The sequence below is a fragment of the Filicampus tigris genome, chromosome 9 (genome assembly GCF_054856515.1).
Source record: "Filicampus tigris isolate MCC_2025a chromosome 9, RoL_Ftig_1.0, whole genome shotgun sequence".
Taxonomy (NCBI): Eukaryota; Metazoa; Chordata; class Actinopteri; order Syngnathiformes; family Syngnathidae; genus Filicampus; species Filicampus tigris.
In genome coordinates, this window is record NC_141225.1 from 8401374 (window position 1) to 8427500 (window position 26127).

The 26127-nt window shown below is 39.9% G+C and overlaps 3 protein-coding genes across 7 annotated transcripts in view; 2 read left to right on the top strand and 1 right to left on the bottom strand.

The window, feature by feature from the left end:
* Positions 1–246: 246 nt before the first annotated feature.
* Positions 247–11894, top strand: arl8ba (ADP-ribosylation factor-like 8Ba). 5 transcript variants are annotated; one of them, XM_086040941.1, is made up of 8 exons: positions 4023–5405; positions 6647–6921; positions 9258–9338; positions 9438–9511; positions 10621–10714; positions 10798–10865; positions 11033–11103; positions 11180–11894. In XM_086040941.1, exons 2-8 carry the CDS (start codon positions 6799–6801, stop codon positions 11227–11229), a joined length of 561 nt encoding a protein of 186 aa, XP_085897067.1. In that variant the 5' UTR covers positions 4023–5405; positions 6647–6798; the 3' UTR covers positions 11230–11894. The 5 variants fall into 5 exon arrangements, 2 of the variants coding, with proteins under 2 accessions (XP_085897066.1, XP_085897067.1); XR_015088148.1 differs by lacking the exons at positions 9258–9338; positions 9438–9511; positions 10621–10714; ... (1 more) ...; positions 11033–11103; positions 11180–11894 and adding exons at positions 247–384; positions 500–634; positions 786–893; positions 1876–1986 and having other exon boundaries at positions 3828–4998; positions 5174–5405; positions 6647–6801; XR_015088147.1 differs by lacking the exons at positions 9258–9338; positions 9438–9511; positions 10621–10714; ... (1 more) ...; positions 11033–11103; positions 11180–11894 and adding exons at positions 247–384; positions 500–634; positions 786–893; positions 1876–1986 and having other exon boundaries at positions 3828–5405; positions 6647–6801.
* A 1100-nt stretch (positions 11895–12994) lies between these two features.
* Positions 12995–22093, top strand: edem1 (ER degradation enhancer, mannosidase alpha-like 1). Its single transcript, XM_086039916.1, has 12 exons — positions 12995–13553; positions 15738–15810; positions 15936–16039; positions 16506–16677; positions 16756–16939; positions 18476–18650; positions 18728–18848; positions 18933–19103; positions 19929–20002; positions 20073–20169; positions 20249–20431; positions 20594–22093. Exons 1-12 carry the CDS (start codon positions 13114–13116, stop codon positions 20681–20683), a joined length of 1884 nt encoding a protein of 627 aa, XP_085896042.1. The 5' UTR covers positions 12995–13113; the 3' UTR covers positions 20684–22093.
* Positions 22094–23120: 1027 nt separating this feature from the next.
* gnat1 (guanine nucleotide binding protein (G protein), alpha transducing activity polypeptide 1) overlaps positions 23121–26127 on the bottom strand; it is a 6727-nt gene continuing 3720 nt past the window's right edge. Inside the window, exons 6-9 of the mRNA XM_086039920.1 lie at positions 25399–25528; positions 24327–24480; positions 23867–24072; positions 23121–23534 (exon numbers count right to left, since the gene is read on the bottom strand). Of these exons, the coding sequence (XP_085896046.1) occupies positions 23882–24072; positions 24327–24480; positions 25399–25528 (475 nt within the window). The 3' untranslated portion in view covers positions 23121–23534; positions 23867–23881. The remainder of the gene's footprint in view (positions 23535–23866; positions 24073–24326; positions 24481–25398; positions 25529–26127) is intronic.

Consider the following 26127-nt stretch of genomic DNA (forward strand, 5'->3'; position numbering starts at 1 on the left):
TAACTTCCATATAGGCACTTTGCCCACATGTAATTGCATTTGAAATTGAACAGATTATACTACTTGGTGTTTCTTCACAAATGCGCTTTGGATAGGTGTTTAGGATTTTTTGTGATTTAAAAAACATATTTTTCCCTTGACAGTCTGATAACTACCGGCAGGTCTTAATGATCTCTTGCCTTGGACTTGCCAAGACTCCTCCCACAGCCACCATAAAAACTTTACTCATAAGTAGAACACTGTCCATAATGGTCTGTCTACACCCCTCCTTAGCAGCTCTTTATGCTTTGTACATTTGGATTGTCAAATACACCGCAGGCACAAGTTGCTCCGATCCACAGACAATTTTTATGAAAGGGAGATGCTGCAAACTGTGCCCTCCAGGTAAGATGCTCTGGAAAAACAACCTGAAAAATGTTATAACTGTTGATGTTATAATGTGACTTGAAGCTTTCAAAATGAACACAAGAGTCTTATTTCATCCATTTCTGATTCAAAGGGCAATATCTGGAGGACTTCTGCACAAAAACAACGGAAACCATTTGTCGCCCATGTCCTCACAACAACTTCTCTCAACAGTATAATGCCTTTGACAAATGTACGCCATGTCAGTCGTGCCAAGGTGCTTACAGAGGTAAGAATTTATCGAGAAAGTGATGCTAGCCAAGTAGAAGACAATAGACAAAACACAATACAATGATTAATTTACAAAGCATGAACAATACAACAGTGGACGGGGACAAGACATCTCACAGGAAGTGGTTGGATTTATTGTTTCTGGGCAGAATATGAAGAAAAATGTTCCCCAACCACAAACGCAAAGTGTTCGTGTCACCCTGGTTTCCGGTGTTCTGATGACGCATGCTCACAGTGTGTGGAGGCGGTGAATACAGGTAAGACTGATGTTTTGAGATTGAAATGAAAAGGACCATGGTATGACCCATTTTGAAATGTATACACTGAACCTACATTTATCTTGGGGATAAATTACAGACCCACCCGCCATAGGTGAAAGAACGAGATAAAGACACCTTATACAACACTTTGTAATATAGTTACTTCCCTCCCACACTTAAACTAATTCAAATGCATTTTTAGCACCTCTTCTCACTTTCTCGCCGTCAAGAAATGTGAAACTGCCGTATGACATCACATTGAGGTTCTCCAAATAAGTGCCAAAATGTGCTTACTTCAAGGTGTTTATTTGTCACTCCCAGTTGAGGTTCACTGTAAATATGGCACTTGAAACCAGAGAATTGAAAACATTTCATATTTAAACACTAAAAATGTTGTTCAACGAAAGTCTGCTAGCTTAATGCTAACATAATGCAAAATTCTTATGACAACCTCCTTTCATTAACATGATCACCGTGCCAGGGCTTGGGCGTTGCGACGAAGTGAGCGGTACCTTGATCTGAAGTTTAGGTCTTAAGAGAAAATCAAGTCACCATTATATGTATTTTCACATGTTTGAGGTAGAACATCACAAAATGACGCTGGTCTTCTGTATGCAGACAACTGCGGGAAATTCAAGTATGTGCTGGCTACAATAGGCTATCAGTAGCTAATGCTGACAATGGTGTTAGCAAATGCTAATCTATGCTAACACTGCAGCTTTGCTTACCTTGTAGCAGTAAAATATAAATCTGACACACTTTTATGTCATAATACGGAAACTGTGACAGTATGTGACATCCTATTGCAGTGCATTCTGGGTGGCATCAGTCTCACATTCTCTCCAACTTGATTTTGACTTGGTTTCAGTAAATGAAATCCTCACTGTAGCAACTCTCACATCTAATACAGTGTTGATGTTTGAAATAATAGGTGTAAATAATGAATTTTGATCTGAACTATGACTTGACTTCTCCCCAGAAAAACATACACTTTGTATGTTCCTTGGCATCGCATGTGGAGTGCTGGCTGTGATTCTTCTTGTGACCTTGTCTCACGCCTGTATGAATGTTGCAAAGAAACGTAGAGCAGGTAAGTTTATGGTCATTTTGTCATGGTTGTAAGATAGAGGACCCAAATGAAGGAAGGCAGGAGAAGCAGGGTGTACTGAATACACCCAAAATATTTGACAAAAAAACAGCATAAACAAAGTCGTATAAAATCCAAAAGGTAAAGTAACAAAGAAACACTAGGAAACATTACAACAATATGAGAAACAAAACATGACAGCGACAACGATCCGAAGGAAACGAACGAAAACTAGGAACTTAAATACAGTCATACTGACGAGACAATGAGAAACACACAAGGTAGGAGGGAGCTGATTGGCTGACACTAGCGGGTGGAATGCATAAAGGTGGGCACAATAATCATTGAAGAGACGCAGAAATACTGAGAAAATAATACTAAAAAAAAACCAAACCAACACAGACCAAATATGACACATTTAGTACATTAAAATGCAAGTCCATCCAAACCAATGTATGATTTGTTAGTTCATTTAGAAGCTTGAATTGATATTCGACAACGTAACAATTTTCAACATAATAGATTTTTTTTACATCCTAACTGATTTTTTAACATCGTAAACCAATTTTAACTTATTTCCGGATTTTCCCATCTTTACTGTCTTTTACCATCTCAAATGTTTTTTATTTGTTTTTATAATGTTTTGTCCAATTTACGCATCTGTATATATTTTTAACATAATATATGTGTTTGTGTGTATACTGTATACACATACAGATCTCTGCACTTTACCCTTTTTTGACGGTCCGTCCTTGGTTCGCAACCTGGCTACCCTTCCGTCATCGTCCTTTCCTCCTTATTCATAAAAATTATCATCCTCCGACCCTGTGCATCCTCGTCCTTTTAAAGCGCTTCTGTCCTTACATTCCATCTGGGCACAACCCCCGCCGCCGCTGCCACTCCCCCCCGCAAAAAAAGCGTCCGTGCATGACATTATTTCAAGATCATTAGCTGGCTAATTTCCTATGCACAGGAGGATTGTGAGTGGATTTAATTGTTTACAACCGTTTAACTAGGACAAGTTTTTAGCTGCCAGCAACCACCGTCGGATGTGATGATGAAGATGATGATGATGATGAAGATAATGATGACGTGGAGCAAGCCAGGGGACAAGAATATTTAAGATTGAGTAATAACACAATACTATTGGGTTTTGTTCCATGTTTTCACTTTTTATTGTGTTATTTCACAATAAAAATAAGAATAAGGTAATGTTATTTTAGGAGGAGAACGAACGTCTTGCACTCCCGGGTCATAGTTTTGCATGTTTTTTTCCCCCTTGTTAGTGAAATGGGCGTCCACTAGAGGGAAGACTATGCCTGTGAGAACAATGCTGCAGGGAGGGAACACACTTAAAAAAGAGCACTCCAGTGTTGTGCAGGTTTAGCAGGGCAGTGTTGCTCACCTGAAGCTGAATAGTCATTAACTGAGCAGTTGTGATGTCATTTCCAGTCAACAGAAGTGACAAAATGGCTGCCCCCTGAGATGGCTAATAAATGGTGCATTTTGTTGCTTAACTCATATTCCACAAACACAATATTAATCAGAATGCCGTATTTCAACTACTGGGCCTGCTGGGAACATAGTCTTGAAAAAAATATGTTTGGGTTGATTCCTTTAACGATTTGTTAACATCTTTATTGATATTTAAATCTTAACTGACAATGCCAACTTGCAAAGGGAGGGAAAATACAATACAATACAATACAATACAATTTTATTTATATAGCGCCTTTCATAACAGCTAGAGCTGTAACAAAGCACTTGTTCAAATTCGGCCAATTATCAGCATGTGTGTTGTGTACCCGGCTTAATACAATACTAAAGAAAATGCTTATTTACAGTATGTTTCCCACTACGTGTGTCAGATAAAGCCCCTGCCGCCGCACCTGTGACTGCACGTGACCCAAACCTGTCCATCATGGAGGAGAACGGGCTCCAGCAGCTCATCATCCAGACAAATTCCAAGAACCAACTCCAGGAAATAGTCACCAATCTGTCATAGGAAAGACAAAAGCAGTGTATTCACTTGGATTGGATTGGGAGCCACATAAATATTAGATACCTCGAGCCTAGTGACAAAATGCATGTAAATATTTCACACTGTACTTGTTTATTTGTATTTACTTCTTGTTATTTTATGGCACCAACAGGAGAGGAGGTTTGAACTGTATTAAACATGGGGGGGAGCTGCAATTACTTTTAGACAGACTACTGTAACTTGGCATTGATTTAAATGCAGGAAAAAATATCCCTGAAAAGTAGCACAACACTTGTCTGTTCAGTTAGTAGATACTTTTTATTATTATTTATTTTCAGAACTAGGCATTTTACTACAAATTGAGCATCCATCATTCGTCTGCAGCGTGGGTACCCTTCCGTCGTCCGTCATTCGCCTTTTTTTCCGGGGGTAAAAAAATAGTATATACTATAGACTGGTCCGCCTCTAATTTTTAACGGACATCATATATATACGTATCTGTACGACACGTGAACCACTTCGAGACAGCGAGCCTTCTTCCGTCATCAATGACGTTATTCCCCTATGAATCACGCTTCGATAAGCGTTTCAGAAATTACATTCTGGATTGCTCGACAGACGCTTCAAAGCCCCGGCACATTTTGACCCATCACTTGTGTAAAAGATGTGTGCGCACTCATCACTGAGGCATTGTGTCACTCTGGTCACCCCACTGAAAAAGTTCCTGGCTACGCCCCTGACAATTATAAAACACGCTCGTCAAATTAGATAATTGCGGTCACTTTGGACACAATTACAAACTGTTTCTTGGAAAAATGAGCTCATCTCAAAGCAACACTGTGTCATGTAAGTTTTTATTGATTATGGCGGCGCCATGTGGACAAAAGCGGTAGTGTTTTGACAAACGTCAATCACATTTCCCATGCGCACCAGTGCGTGTAGTGTCGTGAAGTCCTGATCTCTTGATGGCCTGCAAGTTGTACTGAATTACAATTCCATTCCCAGTGGGTGTGTGAAAGATGAATAGCGATAAGGTAATGAATCTAATTTGGTTCAAACAATACTTTTAGTTTTTTGTTTGTTATGGGGCTTCTGCCATGACACCAGTAATAGCGCGTAGACTTTCGAATCGACTTCCGTCCTTATAGCAAAAGGAGGAAGTGAGTATGGCGTAAAGCAATTCAGGACATGTATTTTTTTGTGTGCCAGGGTGCTTCCATCCTCCCCAAAGTTGCTTAGTGTCAGTAAAAACGATACAGACACTTTGTGCATCCATTTAATCAACGATCCGACTTGACTCAGCAAGCCTGCAGACCACACACATGCACGGGTTAGGAGCGGTGCTGCGGATTGACGAGATGTCCCTGAGTGCCTTCACCGCGTTGTTCGACACAACAATTGCCAAGGGGGTGGTGAGCTGACATAGATCCACCTTTGAAAGGTAATAGTCAAAGGACAATATCTGGAGGAGTTCTGCACAAAAACTAAAGAAACCGTCCGTCGCCCATATCCTGAAAACTTCTTTTCTCAGCAGTATAATGAGTTTTACAAATGTAGGCCATGTCAGTCATGCCATGGTGCTCACAAAGGTAAGTACTTATTGAGAAAGTGATTCCAACCAAGCAGAAGACAATAAACAACGCACGATACAATTAATCTGCATGTGGGGACAAGGCAGATCTCAGAAAGTTGTTTGTTGTTTTTTTGACTTTTGACAAAATACAAAGAGAAATGTTATTCCAGACGCACCTGCAATAGATGAAAGATGAAATAAAGAGACTTTATAAAAACACATTTTTTATACTTTTACCCCCCATATGCTTTAATCACATTTAAACTTTAAACACTCTTGAACTTATTAAAACACTTTTTAAAGCATTCTTAGCACATGTTCTCACGCTCTCGCTTTTGAGAAATGAGAGACTCGTATGACATGACTGAAGAAAAGAAGAAGTTTCTCCTTGTACAATTCGCCAAGTAAGTGACAAAGCATGCTTGCTTCAATCTATTTGTCACTCCATTGAGGTTGTAGGTCGAAATCCACCATAGGGCTACTGCACCTTAAAAAGTGTTTTGTTTCCTCCTTAATTGAGATAACTGTTGGGCTAAACAAATACAATTTGAATTGATTTTATTTGACTTAGAAGACATCCATAACTGAACAGTGTGGACATGCAGGTGACAATGCTTTTATTTTTTATTTTTTATTTTGTTAAGGTGAAAGAGGATGTGACAACACAACCAAAGGTTAAAACTTAGAACACACCAATAACTGCAGGTACAATGTTTTTTTTGTTTTGGGTTCTGCCATCCAGTTTTCTTTGGGTGGGCAGAGCGTGTCCGTGGGTGGGCACTGCAACCACCCAACACCCCCCCGTAACGCCCCTGACTAGCACGTAAGGGTGCTGCCATGTTGTTTCATGAGTTTTCACCCAGAATGAGACACAAAAAAAGCATAATTTTTCTTTGCAAATAGCGCATGATACGGCAAAAGCCTGCTACAAAATAATACGCTTAATTACTTTCTTTGAAAAAAAATGGACTTTTCTGAAAATACATGTATTGAATGTCTTTTTTATTGTTAAACTTTGTATGATTAATTCATATATATATTTTTTAACTTTTTAGTTTTTTTAATTTAATTTTTTTGTTATTTGTTGTGCTTCCTCCCTCCGCCTGCAGCGGCGCTGGTTCACCCTCTCTGCCCAGACGGATGATCACATGACGGTCTGGCTGCCTCCCATTTCTCCGCCCTCCTTCCCCTCCCGACCTGGAAAAGCCCAACCAAACATCTGACAGGGAGGGAAGAGGCGAACCACCACTGACTTCCCAAGATGCTGGCGCTAATAAACCGGCTTCTAGACTGGTTCAAGTCCCTCTTTTGGAAGGAGGAGATGGAGCTGACCCTAGTGGGCCTCCAGTATTCGGGAAAAACGACTTTCGTCAACGTAATCGCCGTAAGTCTCCACCTGCTAGCAACGGCTAACTAGCCTAATGCTAATAGCATTAGCGCTAATGATGGGAGAACGATGACTAGGAAGATTCGTCGTTTTAATCTGCGATTCCGCGGGTCAAACATCATGTTATACTACCCAGTTGCGGTATTATCCTCATTTAAAAAGCGAGTTTTAATTAAATATTTAGGAAAAAAATCGTCTCGTTGCTTGCTAGGGGTTGGATGAGGAAGGCTGGCTAGCACGATGAAGCTCGAGTGTTTGGCTTTGAGTTTATGACGAGTACGGAGCTATCGCTAATAAAGAAATTAAAACGAAACATTTTCATTTTAAAAACACATTCTGACTTTATGACATGCATAGTGTGTACATACTTTAAAAATATAGTTTAAGTAGTATATTTTTCTATGTTAAATTAATTATATTTAAAGTTGTATGTTTTTTAATAATAATTTGCATATTTTTGAGTAATTAATTGTAGATAATAAACAATGTCGTAATTTTACAAGAAAAAATAATTCCTTTTAAAATTTTGTATTTTCAAGATTTATGTTATATAAGAATATATGTGTCTTTACAAGAAGTTATTTTTTTAAAGGCATAATGGTACGATAATTAAGAAAGATTTTGTTTAGAAATTATTTTTCTGATTTGAAATTGGTCATATATTGTTGATCAAAATGTATAGTTTTGAGTAATGTTTCTTTTAGGTATGTTATAGAGATTAATTTTTTAGAAGAAAAGTAATTTTTCAATTGAATGTGTAATGCTGCTAGAACAGAATTTGTTTCTAATTTAAAAAAAATGTTTTTGTCAAAAATATATTTTCAAGTTAAAATGCATAATTTTATGAGAAAAGTCTTTTAATTTCAAGATTAGTTGTCTTTTGAGAATATATATTTTTAAATGGCATATTTTTAAAAGTAGTACATTTTCAAGATTTTGTAGTATGAGAATAATCAGATTAAAAAATATATATTTATTACTTTGAAAAAGTTATTTTTTTAGATTGAAAGCATTACAATAATGAAGATTTTTTGAGAATAATCCTCTATTTCAAATGATTTTTTAAAAGAAAAAAGTCACATATTCTCAAGATTAAAATGAGAACTTCTCAAAAATATACATATTTTTGACAAATTTTGAGATTAAAATTATTTCATATCTTTTGCATTTTCAAATGTAAAGCCAGCATTACACAAGAATAAAGTAATATTTTCAAAAAGAAAATATGTATTTTTCTGAAAACAAGGAATACTTTTGTGAAAATTGTTTTTATGAGAATAGTCAGTTTTGAGAAAATTGTATATTTTTAATATTAGTCATATTTTTACAACAAAGAAAAATACATAATTAAATAAAAGAAAAAAGTTGTAATTTACGAGAATAGTCATATTTTTCTTGAGTGAAATTATAATTTTATGAGCGAAAAGTCGATTTGAAAAAAAATGTATATCTTCTAGATTCGACATAATTGTACAAGAAAGAGCTGTAATAATTTTATAAAAAACAGTTACACACTTTTGAAAGCGAAAAGTCGATTTGAAAAAAAATGTATATCTTCTAGATTCGACATAATTGTACAAGAAAGAGCTGTAATAATTTTATAAAAAACAGTTACACACTTTTGCAAATATATTGACAAGACAAATTGTTGTGTCAGGAGAAAATGATATATTAATGTACATTTTACGTGATGCATATGTAACCTCTTGTTGCAGAAGCCACTTCCCACTATTGCAACTTCTGAGATGGCTCAATTTTCAGAGTCATGGCCTGTTTTTAATATGATGTAGTGCCACTGGTGTTTAATGTTAACTTAATTTATTCTACTCAATATAATACTGCAAGTGGAAATCCAATTTACACCCTGCTGTATAATAAAAGAAATGACAAAAACGCACACTTTTTTTTTGTAGAAATCATAAAAAATACCTTAACCTGAAAGTGGTTGCTCAGATTGGGGTTCTGTTCTACCCCGCAAGTGCTTGTGGTCCTTCCTCCAGTCATAAGACTGCTGCATTCATTTCCACTTATCTTTGTCAGGTGACAACGTGTGGTCATGTGCTGTTTGTGTGTGGTTCTGGTGTGTGTGTGTGTGTGTGTGTGTGAACACTAGATGTCGTGGTTATGCAGGCCAAAAGAATTGAACGGGCCATTTCTTTGTTCACAACACAAGAGTAAGTGTAGCAGGAACAAATTAGAGCAATTTGCTTTTCCAGTGCAATAGGACAAGCGCCATAGAAAATGGATGGATGATCAATTGATTAATTCCACCCATAACCAATCAACAAAAGTCGAGAATCTGCCTCCCAATTTATCCATGTGTTTCCTTTTAGTCAGGCCATTTCAGCGAAGACATGATTCCCACAGTTGGCTTCAATATGAGGAAGGTCACCAAAGGAAATGTCACCATTAAGGTTGGTGTTTCCAGCCTCCTGCTTTTTTTGAAAAATAATATTGTCTGTTATTTTTACAAAGAGGAAGTCGTATAGAACGGCAACACATTTTCTCTGCAGATCTGGGACATCGGAGGGCAGCCACGCTTTCGGAGCATGTGGGAGCGCTACTGTCGAGGCGTCAACGCCATTGTGTAAGTACAGTACTGGTCTTAGGGGGATTACCCTGTGATTCAATCTTCTGTTTAGTGATAGACCGATATGTTTTTTTCAGGGCTGATACCGACCTTTAGTAGCCGATAAATGATATTTGGAGCTGTCACACACATACGGGTGCACATAATAGGTACGCATGCACAACAGAAAGCACTGATGCACAACGTCGCGCCGTTGCGTACCAGTAGTGGTGCACCTCTTTGATCCGTGATCGGTATGGATCAAGTGTCATGGTTTGGGCTGGGCACGATCTGCAGAATGGATGGTGGAACAAAAAAACGGCGCGCCTCACGGTCACAGTATGGGCGCGTTTTGCAAACATACTCAACGAACACACCGCCTCCACAAAGGCTAACTTCAAAATAAAGCTTACCAACGAACAACGCGGACACACAGTTCTTGTTTGCTCCACCGCTCGCACTCCATCGCCGTCGTACTCAAATTGGAAGCCGAAATGTTCCCGAATGGCTGATTTGTATAGGGCAGATGGCTCCTCACCTCAATGCTTTCTCCCGCACTCGCCATTTTTCTTCTACATTTGTTTAGATCTATTTCTTCTTCGAACAACAAATGTGGCGGTCGCTTGGTCTCAGGCGTTGACTTTTTTTTCCCCCTCACCATCAGATGTATTCGTCGTATGACTGCATGCACCAAACTGTGAAGCCCGTACCCATTACACCCCTTTCATATGCAGTGTATCACATATTTTTTATGGGCAAAAGCGTTTTATAAAATAAATGAAGACAAAGTTCTGTTTATCTTTTTTTTTTTTTTTTGCTGATCCGAAAAAACACCCGATCTGTGACACAAAATCTGTGACCGATCCGAATCGTGACTTATGTGATCCGTTGAACCACTAGTGAGTACCAAAGACAATCTCCTGGTACTCGTGAGTCACCCATGAAAAAAAATTATGTACATACACTGAATAGCGTTGTTTTAAAATTCTAACAAAACGTGCAGGCAGCTCCCATGTTCATCAGCATTTCGTAAGTGAAACAAAAACTTAAACGAGTCAATAGGTTCTGAAACCAGGTGCGGGTTTTAGAGGCTGAACTGAACCGTACTGCTTGGTGCTCATTTCCAGATACATGGTGGATGCAGCAGATCGAGAGAAGGTGGAGGCGTCCAGGAACGAGCTTCACAATCTATTAGACAAACCTCAGCTGCAAGGGATCCCCGTGAGTATTCCTTTTGACACCTGCACCTCATACTCAACTCTTAACAACCTGTTCCACGAAGCGTTGCTCATCTGTCTTAATAGGTTTTGGTGCTGGGAAACAAAAGGGACCTGCCCACAGCTTTGGATGAAAAACAGCTTATTGAGAAAATGTAAGTCCACACTCCAGGGGGCAACTCTAGTTTATGAAAAAGTTCTGCTCAAACTTGGCAAAAATCATCCAGATCAGAAGAATAAAATCTGCTTTTGTACATTATTTTAAGCATTGTACATATTTAGGTGTTTATTAGTCTAAATGAGCCCTTTTCCTTTTTGATAGGAATCTGGCAGCCATTCAGGACAGGGAGATATGTTGTTACTCTGTTTCTTGCAAAGAAAAAGACAACATTGGTGAGTTGAGAATACAAGTTCTATCTTTCAAAAATAATGCAATCATTCTGAGTGTTTGTTTTCTGTGCACATTCAGATATCACCCTTCAGTGGCTCATTCAGCACTCAAAGTCCCGGAGGAGCTGAAAATGATGCGGGGGAAATGTTGATGCCAGCTGTTTGCCATGTAACTGTCATGCCACGTCGGCTGTGTCCTTAACTCACCAGATACACTCTTCTGCTTTTTTCTCTTTTTCCATTTGTACCACCACCACCACCACCACCACCATCACCACCCACAAACTCTTTGGGAATGCACTACCCCAAAATGTTATCCTGGTACCAAATGAATGACATGTAATTGGCATTATTTGTCTTGTAAATTTGTACGATGTGACTTATGATAATGTTTTGGTTTAAATGGTAAAGCAGCCTTCTTTTTTTGTTTTTTTTGCTGATCCATTTCCCTCTTTGTATATTATTTGTGATAATTATGCAGTCAAGCAGGTCTGTACGAATAGTATCCAGCTTGTATGATTTTTAACAGCAGTTGCTCGTATGAATATGTGATTCTATTTAAAGTCTGAATGATCAAAAAGAACGTCTGCTGCAGGGTTGTGTTGTGTATACAGTACTGTACTCTGCGTTGTAAAAAGTAAGCCTCATAGCAATCGTTTTTGCGCAATGAGAGTGGTGAAATTTAAAGTGCCTTGCGCAACATGGCATGAGAGGTGTGTGCCAAGGGGGTATTAAAGACACCAATTACTTCAGTGTATTCAATTAAAGGCTTGCTTTATAATATATGAACTAAACTCTTGTTTTATTTTCTTGTTAAAAGTGTGGTATGGCTTAAGTGTAGGTGAAGTATGGCCACAGATAGCAAGCTCATTTCTTGCATTCGACTAGACCCCCCAAAATTTGTTCACTAAAAATCTATTTTTAAAAGTGTCTATCAAATTTACTTTATGGTTTTGTTTTAAACTATAAAAAAGAAAATACATTTATAAGAGGTTAATTTATTGTGTATAAAAAGAATTGGGGTTAAGACTTTTGCATCCGATCCAAAATGGCTGCTTTGGAAATGGACCGTCAGTGATTCATGCAGCTTAATAAAAAAAAATATTTATTAACCAACGAACTAAAATATTTCGGTCAATATTTTACCATTTTATGTAATACTAGAAAAAAAATCGATAAGTCACAACTGTAAGAAGTTTTTTTTGGAAAAATGAGAATAAAGTCGTATTCCCAAAACAATCTTTACAAGAACAAAGATGTATATTGTTGAGAATAAAGTTGTTTTTCCAAGGTAGTCGCAATATAATTAAATCAAAGTTTGAGGGAAGAAAATCACTTTTTAACCCATGAGTGAATTTCAAAAGTACAACTTTATTCTCTTAGCATGCCTTTTATTATGAAAAATACACCGTTATGCACAAAACAATAAGGGTACTGTAGATTTCAAGTACTTCATTTTAGTAAAATAAAAATAGGCCATTTGTTGCTTAAATATAAGATGACTGTCTCAGGCAAGGATGTAAGCTTTAGTAGCCACGTCATGCAAGAATTTTTAATTGGCCCAAAGGTAAGGAAGGGAGAAGTAATTTTTTTCTTATTCAACATTGCCCGCCGGTTCCCCTATGTAGGTCATCTCTTTCTTTTTTTTCATCTAAATTTTAATTTATTGCAAATTATTATGCGGATCGCCAAGATAAGGCTCGCAGACTTCGGGGTCCCCGGATGTATATGAAACACAACTTTCATAGCTGTCACACATTAAGCTGTTTCCGATTGGCTCGCTTATTGAAACGCGTCAGTAGTCTCGTAAAGCACCACCCACTTTTGGGGCAAATCATTGAACGGATCTGTTTTGACGTCATACAATCAAGTCCAATCACAGGCCCAAATCTTGGGAGGGGCTGGTTTGTTGACAGGAAGCGTGTGAATCAGGACCAAGCTGCTGTTTTAAAAACTACCCCACTTAGGTGTACGTACATAAAGTATGCGTTTTAACAGCGAGACGGAGCAAAAATGCAATGGAGGTCGTTAGTAGTCGGACTGGTCGTGCTGAGAGTGTCTGTCAGCTTGTGGCTCGCCTTTGGACTCGGAGTGTACGTTAGCTTGGGCACCAGCCACTCCGACGGCGACGGCGGTGGTCGGGGGGATCCCTCGACAGGCGGCGACTCGTGGTCCAAGCGGATAAGAGGCTACAAAAATGAGGAGACCATCGGGACCTGTGCCAAGGTGGCGGGGGAGTCTCCGAAGAGGTCCTACCTGAGCTTTTTCGACGGCAATAAGGACGATTACGTACGCAGATACAGCTCCTTCCCGGGCACTCTGAAAGCCACCATGAAGGATAAGGCCAGAGAAATGTTCTACTTCGGTTATGACAACTACATGAAGTATGCGTTCCCAAAAGACGAGCTCAACCCAATTGACTGCCAGGGAAGGGGTCCTGACGTACACAACCCGTAAGTTGTCATTACACAGTGGCTAGTGGCGGATCCAGAGAAACTGTCCACAGGGTCATTTTGGGTTGTAAGACAACGCTTATAACGTGTGAAAATGTCAAAAATGAAACCAACAAAAGAGAAAGTAAAACAGTAGTCAGTTTACCCGTTATACAGACAGGCTCGGACTAAAAGTTTGCACTGGTGCGCCCAACTTTTGTTCTTTGATGCACCAACACTCAAATTTTCCACTGCAAAACATTCAACACCACAGTTTTATAGGTTCACTCATTTTTTTAAGCAAAATTGCTGCCTGTGTTTTTAAGATGTACAGGATTGAGCGGTAAATGATTAACTGACTATCTGATTATCATATACGTAGTTATTTATTTGGATCACAATTCTATTCCACAAGACTGCTAACTTACTCAAAAGTCTTGGTTCTTGAAGTGTTCTGTGGCAGTGTGTTGGTTAGTACTTTTTAAACATATCTGGCCTTAACTTACCATTCAAGAAGTCAGTCATTATCATCTTCTGCAGCTATTTCCAACAGAGCCGGGCCGGTTATGGACCGGTCCGTCTATCCGTCACTGATGGACGCCCGTTTTGTTCAAGATTCACGAATGACGGGAAGAAATTTAAAATAGACGGACTAAGCATAGACGGAAGCCTCTTTAGTCCGCCATTCGTCAGCAGTCGGTCATGGGTCTGTTTTTCCCGCCAAGGCTTCGATGGCTGCGGCGAACGCGGGGAGGAAAATACTGAGTTGTTGTCGCTTGGGAGACAGATTTCAGTGACGGACCAGGCTGTGAACAGGCTTCCAAAACTCTGTGAATCACTATTTCTGTTAACCCATTAAGGACGGGAGCGCGTAACCGCGCTTCTACCACTAAAGCCGGGAGCGCTGTTGCATGTTTCTCCCTTTAAAGCCGGAGAGCGTATACGTCATTCCCTTTTTTTAATCCAATTCTTGGTTACTTAGCCAATGAAATACATCAGAATATACATGTGACGGTGTCGTGAGTTGTCGGAGTTATACGGAATTTTTTCGAGGAGTAATGGTGGACGTCTGTCGATCGCGGTAGCTCTGACATAAGTCACGGCAGTAATATAGACAACACGCTCGCGGACTTTAAAGCCGTGAAACCATCCAAACGTGATGCATGGTTAAGATATATGTTTGTAGACAATGACAATTTCAATGTCTTTGGACGAGAATACAGCATGGTAATTACCATTCGATTTTTAAAAATGAAAAATACTGCTTCACTTGCAACTTCGATTGAAACAGTAAAGATTAATAAACGTGTGCCTGTGTGAAAGCCACATGTCTAAACTCTCAAATTCTTTTGGAGTTACTGTATGTTTCTATCTGCTACAGGTCCCAAGATGAATTATTTTGTAGGTGGCAAAAATGTCAGGTTTTCAAGGGTGACTCCAGAGACGACCGTAGGTTTTAGAGAGATGTCTCACGAGGGGCTTCAGGCTTTAATGGGTTAAAATATCATCCAGCGGATGGGAGGGCTAGTGAAGGTTTAGTCGGAATCGCGATGAATGGCCGTTTAAATTTAGAGGCGGACCGGCCTATAGTATATACTATTTTTTTTACTCCTTGAAAAAAAGGCGAATGACGGAAGGGTACCCACCCTGCAGACGGATAACGGATGCTCAATTGGTAGTTAAATGCCCAGCTCTAATTTCCACTCTCCGTGAGGAGGGGTCTGTGGTTCTAGCTAAACCATGAAGAGCACAGACAGTGAAAGACATTTACAAATAAAGAAACTTTTGCAACAGCAGTGCAATTATTGTGATTGGTTGGTTGAAGGTATTCATAAACCTATTGAAGTCCAGGGACTTTGCTTCTTTTGACGCCACAGTAATTCTTTGTGGTTTAATCTGGAGTATGTAAACCAGTTGATTGCGTGTCGTTTGTAACCTTTTCATTTTTAAAAAAGAAATTTGATAGCCAACTGAAAACAGAACAAATGATACTCGGTTGGATTAGTGACTTTCTCGCACATTCCAAAAACATGCCCGTTCGCCCTCTTCTCTTGCTAAAAGTAAGCTAGGATAGCGCCAGTTCACCCGCAACTCAAATGAGTACAAGTTGGTTAATAAAATGGATGAATTGATATTTCAATTGTCAAATCCATTTCTACTTTCTTTATCAATGATTGTTTATGACTATTTTGCCTTGAATTGCAGCTCTAACATCAACATCAATGACGTTCTGGGAAACTACTCGCTAACGCTCATTGATGCCTTAGACACCCTTCTGGTAAGTTATTCATGTGTTCTCTCAGTATATAATCCAGGCAGAAGTGTCTGGAGTGTTTTGTTGTTTTCTTGAGAATTTGATTGATGCCATTCAGCAGACGATCTCATTCGGAGTTCCTCCCTCAGGTGCTTGGAAATGTCACAGAGTTCCGGCGGGCAGTCCAGCTGGTAATGGACACCGTATCTTTCGACAAGGACTCAACGGTGCAGGTTTTTGAGGCCAACATCAGGTACCCATTACAAAAGTACAAGCACAATAATACACATTTTGTTGAAAAGTGCATAAACCGTTCCAGTGACTGTTCCTGACACACAGGAATGCAAGATACAAAAAAAGGAAAAATATAAATAAAACTCCAATCGCAAAGCTCAACTTTAAGGACCTCAAATGTTCCAATAGTACGTTATAGAACGTGCAAAACATAACATAACATAGTATTCTGCCCACCCTGAGCAGACTGAGTACAGTTTGGCAGATCGCGAACAGTCCCTCGAAAAGGGTCCAATGTTGCTGGTTTCAAGCCGTTCATTACAACATTTTGTAATGCCCCCACAAAAGGTTAGGCATGGACACAGCCACCGGTGCACTTTCAGTCGCTGTATGGGACAATTGTTAACAAAATAAACATGTAATTGGGGGTAAAAAAAGCATAATACACCTCCTTGAATGATTATTATTGTTCTGGTTTGATGAAGGATTTTAGGCAGCCTCATCTCGGCTCACATGCTGCTCACTGACTCCAAGCATCCATTTGGAAGGGTGAGTTTTGAGGGCTATGATGACCAGCTGCTGCACTTGGCTCATGACCTGGCCGTGCGCCTGCTGCCCGCCTTTGAGAACACCAGCACAGGTATCCCCTACCCCAGGGTGAGTTCAACACATCTCAGGTTCTCTCACATTCAGTTGTCCTTATTTCTCAAGGATTGTCTTTTTTTCGGAATGCAGGTGAATCTGAAAACCGGCGTCCCATCCGGCAGTATTAACGAGACGTGCACTGCTGGAGCTGGATCTCTGCTGGTGGAGCTTGGAATTCTGAGCCGCTTGACGGGAAATTCGACGTTTGAGGCTGTGGCTCGACGAGCTGTCAGAGCCCTCTGGAAGCTGAGGAACAACGAAACTGGTTTGCTAGGTACAGGACAGCAGCATTCATCACATATTTTTTGAGGCATTTCACCCAATCCTACCGGGTTCCAGGTGTCCCTTTTTACAGGGTGCGTTCAATAGAATGGAATGGAATACAATTTAACGTCGTTTTTGCAGGAATAATGAAAACTACAAGCATGTCATACTCTCTCGCTTTCCCTTAGGGTGACCATATTTTGATTTCCAAAAAACAGGACATTCGGCCTGGCTTTGAGATAGTGAAATGATACTCAAAGAATCCGTTCATTGCAACTCGAATATCTTTGAAGTAAGGCTGCACAATATTGGAAAAACATGTCAGATACGATATTAATGTCGCATATTGCAATATTGTTCATATTGCGATATTTAACATGTACCTAAAGAAATCGCATCTTTACTATCTAATGAAAGAAATACATTTTTTAATGCGTAAAAATATGAATTTATTCTTATGTAATTCAATTCTCTAGTGGTAGTAATGCTCCTAGATACTGTTCTCCGGCGATGCACATTTAAGGTTGCATCTGATTGGTCGAGGTAGATTAAAGCATACAATTCCATATGTGTTTAAATGCACGTCTTTTGCATTCTGCAATATTTTTTAAAAATATTGTGCAGCCCTAACTCAAATTATGCCTCCTCTGTATGGGTGGAAAATAAAACAAACAAAAAAATAATAATAGTAGCTCTCTTTTGAAGTCTTACTTAAATATGACGGTATTCTAAATGATACAGATTCTGTAGGACATCCAGCGTTAACAAAATATTTCTTACTTTCTTTTTGGTGTAACAACGTAAATAATAAAACAGCAGTCCTATATATTACCTATATATTACCGGTAATTTAACAATGAAAAAAAAAATGTCACCTGAGTCTGTAGTTTTCTTCCTCATAATTGTTTTCTTCTCCATCCCGTGTTCCCGGGTTTATTAAGGATCTCAGTCAACTTTGCAAATGAACTCTCTCCTCCACCTTTTTGGCGTTTTTCTGTGTCCACATGAGCATTGAGATCTCCGATTGGCACCTTTAGTCGACATTGAAACATACGTGCAATCTTTTTCGTGTGTCGTCACTGTCCTCATCTCCGAACCCTAATCGTAACGGTCCAGTGACTTCAGCCACAGCGTCGAGACACAGACAAATGAAAGGGATGTCTTATTGCTTGTTTATTCAACTGGGGCTTCACTCCATCCCATGTCAACAGCAAATAGTTTTCATATGGCACTCACGCTTGGAACTGAGTGCACCGTTCCACACGCACTCATCGTAACTGCCGCTACTTGCCTTCTCTTCCAGGTTCTTATCCCTGCCAGTGTCGCCACCATATTACGGTTCAACATGAGCTTTTCAGCATTCACACGCAATTTCAAATATGTATTTTTTGTATGGACACGTTGGACCTCGATTCATTAAACACAGCCAAAAAACGCAATGGCCCAAAGTGTCCGCAGGATGTATTAACGGCAAATCATTCTAAAACTTGAGATTTGGGAGTTACACATACTGAATTGTCGCATTCTCAATCGTTTGTCTGATCAGGCAACATCGTCAACATCCAAACGGGCCACTGGGTGGGGAAGCAGAGCGGTCTGGGTGCTGGTATGGATTCCTTCTACGAGTATCTGCTGAAATCGTACATCCTGTTCGGTGAGGAGGAGGACTACGCAATGTTCCAATCCGCCTACGCAAGCATCCAGAACCACTTGAGGCGAGGGTGAGGAACCCCCGTTTACAACACAATTGAAACTCTCTTGTCTTCGCTATACGAGCGCGATCTTTACATTCCTATAGGCGAGAGTCATGCAATGAAGGCGAAGGCGACCCGCCTATCTACGTCAATGTCAACATGATGAGCGGCAAGATCATGAACACGTGGATAGACTCCCTGCAGGCCTTCTTTCCCGGACTGCAGGTTCAGCATGTGCACTCACAAAAGCACTGTGAAACTTGTGATACAAGTTTGAAGAACTATTTTGACTGAGCTGTCTTTTTTTAGGTGCTAAATGGTGATGTGGAAAACGCCATTTGCCTCCACGCCTTCTACTACGCTATCTGGAAGCGCTTCGGGGCTTTGCCAGAGAGGTATAACTGGCAGCGGCAGGCTCCCGATGTCCTTTTTTACCCGCTCAGACCTGAGCTGGTGGAGTCCACCTATCTGCTCTACCAGGTGATCCGCCGTCACTTATCTGATATACAGTACGGTGTTTGGAAATATCCATCCTTCCATCCATCCATTATCCACTTCGCTTATCCTCGCAAGTAATTGCAATTTAATACAGGGTTTCTGCAGGCTATTAGAAAGCATTAAAAGCCATTAAATGGATTTTGCAAAAATTAAGGCCTTAAAAGCATTAACATGATGTCCCGAGACGTTAAAAGTATCAATTGAAACAGGGGCTAATGTTACGATTCTCCCTGAATCGTTTGTATTTTGCCACCAACCTGAATAACAACTTGCTGAGACCAACAAAGAAATGTCTGCCCGCCAATAATAGAAAGAGGCAAAATGTAGAGTCTGAAAATGAAAAAAAACAAGGAAAAAAATATTTGTGATAGTAGTGAAGGTGCCAATGTCTCTAATGCAACTGTTGCTGCTTGATGCTGGATGGAGACTACCATTAATTTGACCAAGATAATATAAAAAATATTTTTAAATATTAGTAACAAAAAAAATCTTACGACATATTCATATTTTTCATATGAACATATATCAAATAACCCTCGTGAGGATAAAGCGGTGAAGATGATGGATGGATGGATGGATGGATATATATCTAATATTAATTGTTATACAAATATTTTAAGATATAAAATATATAATATTAAAAAGAGTGCATATTCATCAATTAATGTAAATGAACATTTCTATTTGTGATGAAATAATAGTTTTATTTTTTTAGTTTTATTAACTACTGTTATTCAGAAAAAAAAAATCCTCTTAAAATTTCTACCACTTGTGTTTATTGTCATTGACGCTTATTTGCCTTTGCAGGCGACCAAAAATCCTTTTTACTTACACGTTGGAATGGACATTCTTCAGAGCCTTGAAAAAAATACCAAAGTCAGGTGCGTGCGGTGCAGTTATGCCGCGCTCTTCAGTTGTCTTTGTATTGATGTGATCTGTGTGATTTTGCAGATGCGGCTACGCCACCCTCCATCACGTTGTGGACAAATCCAAAGAAGATCGCATGGAGAGTTTCTTCCTCAGCGAGACCTGCAAATACCTTTATCTGGTACGAGCTGTAGCCGACAATTCCACAATATGAAACCCGGTTGAATGATTTTGTTGTTGTTGTTGTCGTTTAACTGCAGCTATTCGATGAGGACAACCCACTTCACAAATCGGGTATCAAGTACATCTTCACCACCGAGGGTCACTTGATGCCCATCGACAAGCGCTTCCGGGAGAAAGGATGGAGCGGCAAGTGTCTGCGCGAAGACGACGCGCCGTTGCAGGCGACGACAACTGAGCAGCCCTCTCAGAACACCAGCAATGTAAGGATCGCCGACGTCTTGGTTGTTGTTGTTGTTTTTTGTATGGTCACATTTTGGACGAAGACAATTAGCTCATAGCACATTGCACGTGCAGAATGCAAAATCAATTTGGATCCAAACCCTAATCAGCCCTAATCATGTCTTGGTCCTCCTCCCGCGCAGTGCATCCGCATCCCCGAGGCGCGGCGCTACACGCTGCCCCTGAAGAGCGTTTACATGAGGCAGATCGATCAAATGGTAGGGCTGCTCTGAGTCCTGTTTGCTCAGGTGCACTAAGACTACCACGTGAATGGAGAGCTTTCCGCTGGAAGAAAATAACTTCACATTCTTATCCCCGAGTTCAGATCTGTCTGCCAATTGTGGAGTCTTTAAAGAGAGTGTGTGCGTGTGTGTGTGCGTGTGTTCTAATACATCATGAAGCATTCAGTGCCTGGTTGTACTTTACCACAAGGGCTGTATCCCCGTTTTAAATTGTGCCTGCTTATGTTGTCGATTGTTGCTTTTTCATTTCTTGGGTGTAATAATGTATAGAATCAAATGCAAACATATACATTTTGACCACTGTTTTAAAAGTGCCTTCAGTCATTTTTGTGTTATTCCGCAGGAGTCCATGTACAGATGTTTACAACTAATTCAAGCCATAGATTTTTATGTGAACATTTTTTTTACATGCATTTTGTTCTGATCTATTAAGGAGTATTACAAATGCCTCATACCTGCTACAATTGTCTCAGGGTTTTAGGTAAAACAAATAATGAACTAGCTCACAAAAGAATGTCTTAGTTATTGCCTCTAAGGCCATAAGATTTTTTTTTTTTCTTTTTAAATGGCACATTTTTGTTTATTTGCTGATTAAACTTGCTGCACAGGAACCAGAGCACAGTAGAGTGTGTATCTGTTGTTTTGGGGGTCTGCAGTTGGATTGTACATACACACAGAGAGGATTTATAGGCCAAACCAAGATTTGAACCTCAAAACTGAATTGTAGATGTTAGCTTCAAATCCGATTTGACACCCGAACCTAGACTTGAAACCAGAACACTTTAACCCTCACCCAGACTTTAACCCTAATTTGAAACCCGAACCAAGAGTTGAAGCCCAAATTTCAACCCCTTACCTGGACTCGAAACTCTAATTTAAAAGCCTCCACTTACAGTAGCTACAAGCCATAAATTGAAACCCTACCTCAGACTATAAAACCCTATCTTAAACCTGAAACTGTCATTTGAAGCCCTGAACCTGAAACCCTATTTGGACTCCCTACCCCTGGTTTTAAACCCTACTTTGAAACCCTAACCCACCCTTGAAACTGGTAGTGTCAAAATTAATTGATTAATTACAACCAATCAATTACCAAATAAATCGATTGCAATTTTAATAATGGTGTAATTGTTTAAAGCCGTTGCTAACTTGAATTATACAAATCCTCTGATCTGAAGCCTCTCAACAGTAATACAGTCCCCTCCAAAAGTTTTGGACTGACAAGGTCAATTCCTTTGTTTTTGTTGAATCCTGAAGACATTTTGGTTTCACATCAAAAGATGAATATGAAACAAAAGTTCCTCATCTCAGCATTTATTTCATGGTATTTACATCTAGATGTGTTAAACAAGTTAGGACTGTGCACTTCAATGCAAAATAAAATTGTATCTGATTAACCAATGGAATAATTGACTGGATAATTGATTCTAAGATTATTTGATTGCAACAGCACTACTTGAAACCAACAATTTTGAAACGCTACGCTTAGCTTGTGTTTGAAACCCAACTTTAAAGCCTCATGTGAAGCAGAGGTAGCTCTTTGTCTTGAAGCCCCGATTTAAAGCCCTAACCCACACTTGAAACTCTAACTTGAAACTCTGACTTGGACTTGAAACCTTGGTTTGAAATTCCCGTGATTTCCGTACTAAGACTGTACCTAATTAAACGCAGCAACAGCTAAATTTAGCCGGAATAACAAATTTGTACATATATTGACCGTTTCATATTGTTAGCCACGGACGGGTCTCCACATTTTAATATGGGATGTTTCCAAAGAGGTCACACAGATGGATTTAAAAATTTTTTTTATTTACCTTGAACACTGGTCCACTGCTTTATTTCCCCGCCCAAACAGTCCTGAATGCAGCTAGTTCGACAGTAGCATCCCATAACCTTTCTCTCTTCTTGTCACAAATTCGCAGACGAGCTTGTACAGTTTTCTTCAGCACGCAGCAGTGCAGCCTATTGAAACCCCATTTGTTGCGTGTTTGGGAGATGCAGGGAGCCGGAGATGCTGTCCTCCAGAGATAGCGCCTGTCATTTGTTGCCAGCGATAGTGCGAGTCGGCAGCCAAACAGACAACAAAGAGATGCCCGTTGCACTGCAGAGATGACTGTATTTATGGCACTCATTCCCTATGCTCGTTAAACTCAACTAAATATTCTCCTTTTCGCTCTCACTTGCCCATAAACAGCCGTGCAGCGCTACGCAAACAAACATTTTCTGCATTTCTCTCTTAAGGCCGCATGCCCCGTCCTCAGGTGCGCACACTCCCAACTGGAAAAGGCTGATAAATATTCAGTATACCATTACCATTCACAGGTTAGAAGAATGTTTTTCTTACAGTAATTCCAACATTGCTTTCTTTATTTCTTCTTTCTTCTTTCTCATAGTAATAATAATAATGGTAAGAATGAAGGACACGTAGTCTGTTCGCTACAGAAGCTTTAATAGTGGAGTCGGGCTTTTTTTACACAGTAATGTTTCCTTGGGACTGTTAAGCACTCATCCGTGTTGCAGACTTTCACTTTTAAATTTAAACATCTATGACATGGTTATACAGAGCCGTTATTAGTCTAACAGATTTTGAAGTGCGTATGTGCATCTCAGCGAGAAACACTTGTTTGAATGTCTGCTATACGTTGCATAGCCTCCCAGGGCAAGTTAGCTCCTCTAAAAAAACAAAACAAAAAAAAGCACATAACGGGAGGGAATTCTGATGGTTTATAGTTTCTGTTCAGTCCATAGAAATTCATGTTAGGACTCCTTACATGTGTTTTGAGGGGATGGTTTGTTGTCCTCAGTAGATGATTGGATACTAAAACAGTATGAGTACACAATTCTGTAAAAAAAAAAAAAAAAAAAAAAAAAAGACTTAAAATCTGAGGTTAGACGGGGAAATTATGCTGCAAAATCTGCTGAGACTTGAGGCTTAACGCAGGCTTGAAACTTGTGTTCAAACGCATATTTAGATCCGTAGCCTTGCTGTGAAACCTACATTTGAAACAAACACTCCTTCAAATCCTAACTTCAAACTCTAACCTGGTTTGCAGCCCAACACTTGGCTTCAAACCATCTTGTAAACCCCTAAATCTTGCTTGAAACCCAAGCTTAAAAAATACAGTACTTTTAAACCATACCCAAATCCCATTTTGAAACCCTGATTGGACTCACATGTGTGAAGATCCTTCAGAAGAGGCCGCAGTCTTTCAGGTTTTCTTTTATGATGATGTCGGTGACGGCATCAAACACAAACTTGACGTTCTCCGTGTCGGTGGCGCAGGTCATATGTGAGTATATCTCCTTAACGTCTCGGCGCATGTTCAGGTCCAGGAACTGCACTTTGATGTAGTTACCAGCATCCTCGTAGGTGTTAGGACCTCAAGGAGGTGACATGAAAGCTAACTATGAGTGCAGGTTATCAAATCTACTCACACAGTGTCCATAAGTAAAAGTGCAGGTACTTGTGGAAAACAAAATACTGGTATAAGTAGAAATACTAATTCAACTTTTGTATTTAAAGGTTAAACTGTACAGACTCTGAAATGTACTTAAGAACATAAGTAAAAGGTATGGCACAGATACCTGGAAAATTCTACTTAACTAATTATTTTTTACTATGCTAAGTCCTTACCGTCATAGTCGGGGAAGCACATGCTGAGGTGAGCCTTCTTGATTTTCTCCACGAACACGTCTTTCTTGTTCAAGAAGAGGACAATGGACGTGGTGGCGAAGTAGCGATGGTTGCAAATGCTGTTGAACAGGTGCAGGCTCTCGTGCATTCGGTTCTGTGTAGAAAATAGACTGCCTTGGCGGAAGTCTGTGCACTGCAGACTGCTATTCTACTAAATGTCTTTTCTTAGGATAAAAAAAAAAAAAATCAATAAAATTCAACATTTGGTTTTATTCATTGATCCAATTAGGGTCACAGGTGAGCTGGACCCTAGCTAAACTGACTGTTCGCAAGAGAAGTGGCCTGCACCCTTGACTGGCAACGAATCACTCACAGGGCATATGCATCCATCCGTCTAATTTCTACTGTATAGTTCTTGTCCTCATTAGAGTTGTTGGCATCCCTAAAATCCGTAAACCTTTGGCTTCAAAACATACACTCTAACCCATTTAAAAACCCTAACCCCTACTTGAAAACTTCGTTCAAGTCATGGGTAACTGGAGCCTAGCCCAGCTCACTTTGGAGACCAAAATGGAGTCCATTCTAGATTAGTCATCAACCAATCACAGGACACATATAACAAACAACCTTTCATGCTCACATTCTGACCTATGGACAAAAAAGTCCAACAATGTTCATCAAATTGTTTACGTATATCTTGCAGGGTACACACATGCTGAAAGTCACACTGGATTAGAGCATTTTCTCTCCTGATGAGCAATAGCAAAAGCACGATTATCGGATCTCCGGTCAGGGCTGACAATCGTAAATGTGAAGCATGTTCATTGTTTACGATGGCAAAACTTATCTTTCCATCTGATTTATGCCAAATTGAGACAGGAGACTCGTGATTCTTAGTGGAGATGTTGTTATACTGTGTTGGTTATCTCGTTAAGACGTGACGATTTTTTCTTCGTCACGACTGGGGTCTTCACCTTTTTAATAGTTGGTTAAGATGTTCAAATTTGGTATGTGTGTTTCCTGCTTTGAAGCAACGCAGTGTCCTTATCTACGCAATGTGCAAGCATCTTACCACTTCGTCATCCTCCACAAGCACCATGTCGTAGGCACTCAGAGCAGCAATAAAGATGATGCAGGTGACTCCTTCGAAACAGTGGATCCACTTCTTCCTCTCCGACCTCTGACCGCCCACGTCGAACATCCTGCGAAGAGGCCCAGAAACCAAGATCAGAAAGTAGTTCCGACCATTGATATTTACTGTGTTCGCCATATTGGATGTGGCAGATCTGCCCTCGTACGGAGATAAGGTTGTGGTCTGCAGAGAAAGTTCTGCTCTTGAGTAAAGGTTGTACTTCCAGGGAAGGTTCTAGTCAAGCTATGGTACTAGTAACAGAGAAGGTTCTAGTCCTGAGAGAACATTCTAGCCTTTAGAGAAGGCTTTAATCTCAAGAGAAGGTTCTAGTCTTTAGATGAGGGTCTAGGCTTGAGCAAAGGTAACACTCCCCAGGGATGGTTCAAATCATGAGAGAAGGTCCTAGTCTCGAGAGAAGGTTCTAGTCCCCAGCGTAACCCTACTGAAAAAAACTCAGAATAGACCAGCATGGTTTTGTTGTGTTTTTGTGCTGAGCAAGGCCAGCAGCTAAAGCAAAGCAGGCAAGATTTGAATAGCTAAACCTTTGGTCACTGGGCAATCCACTCCATGAACTGAGCCACAGCCGCACAGCAGGGTCAGCATGTTGGTTTGTTATGTTTGTATTATTGTTAATGTTTCATTGCATGTGTTCTGTAAAGTGCTTTGTTA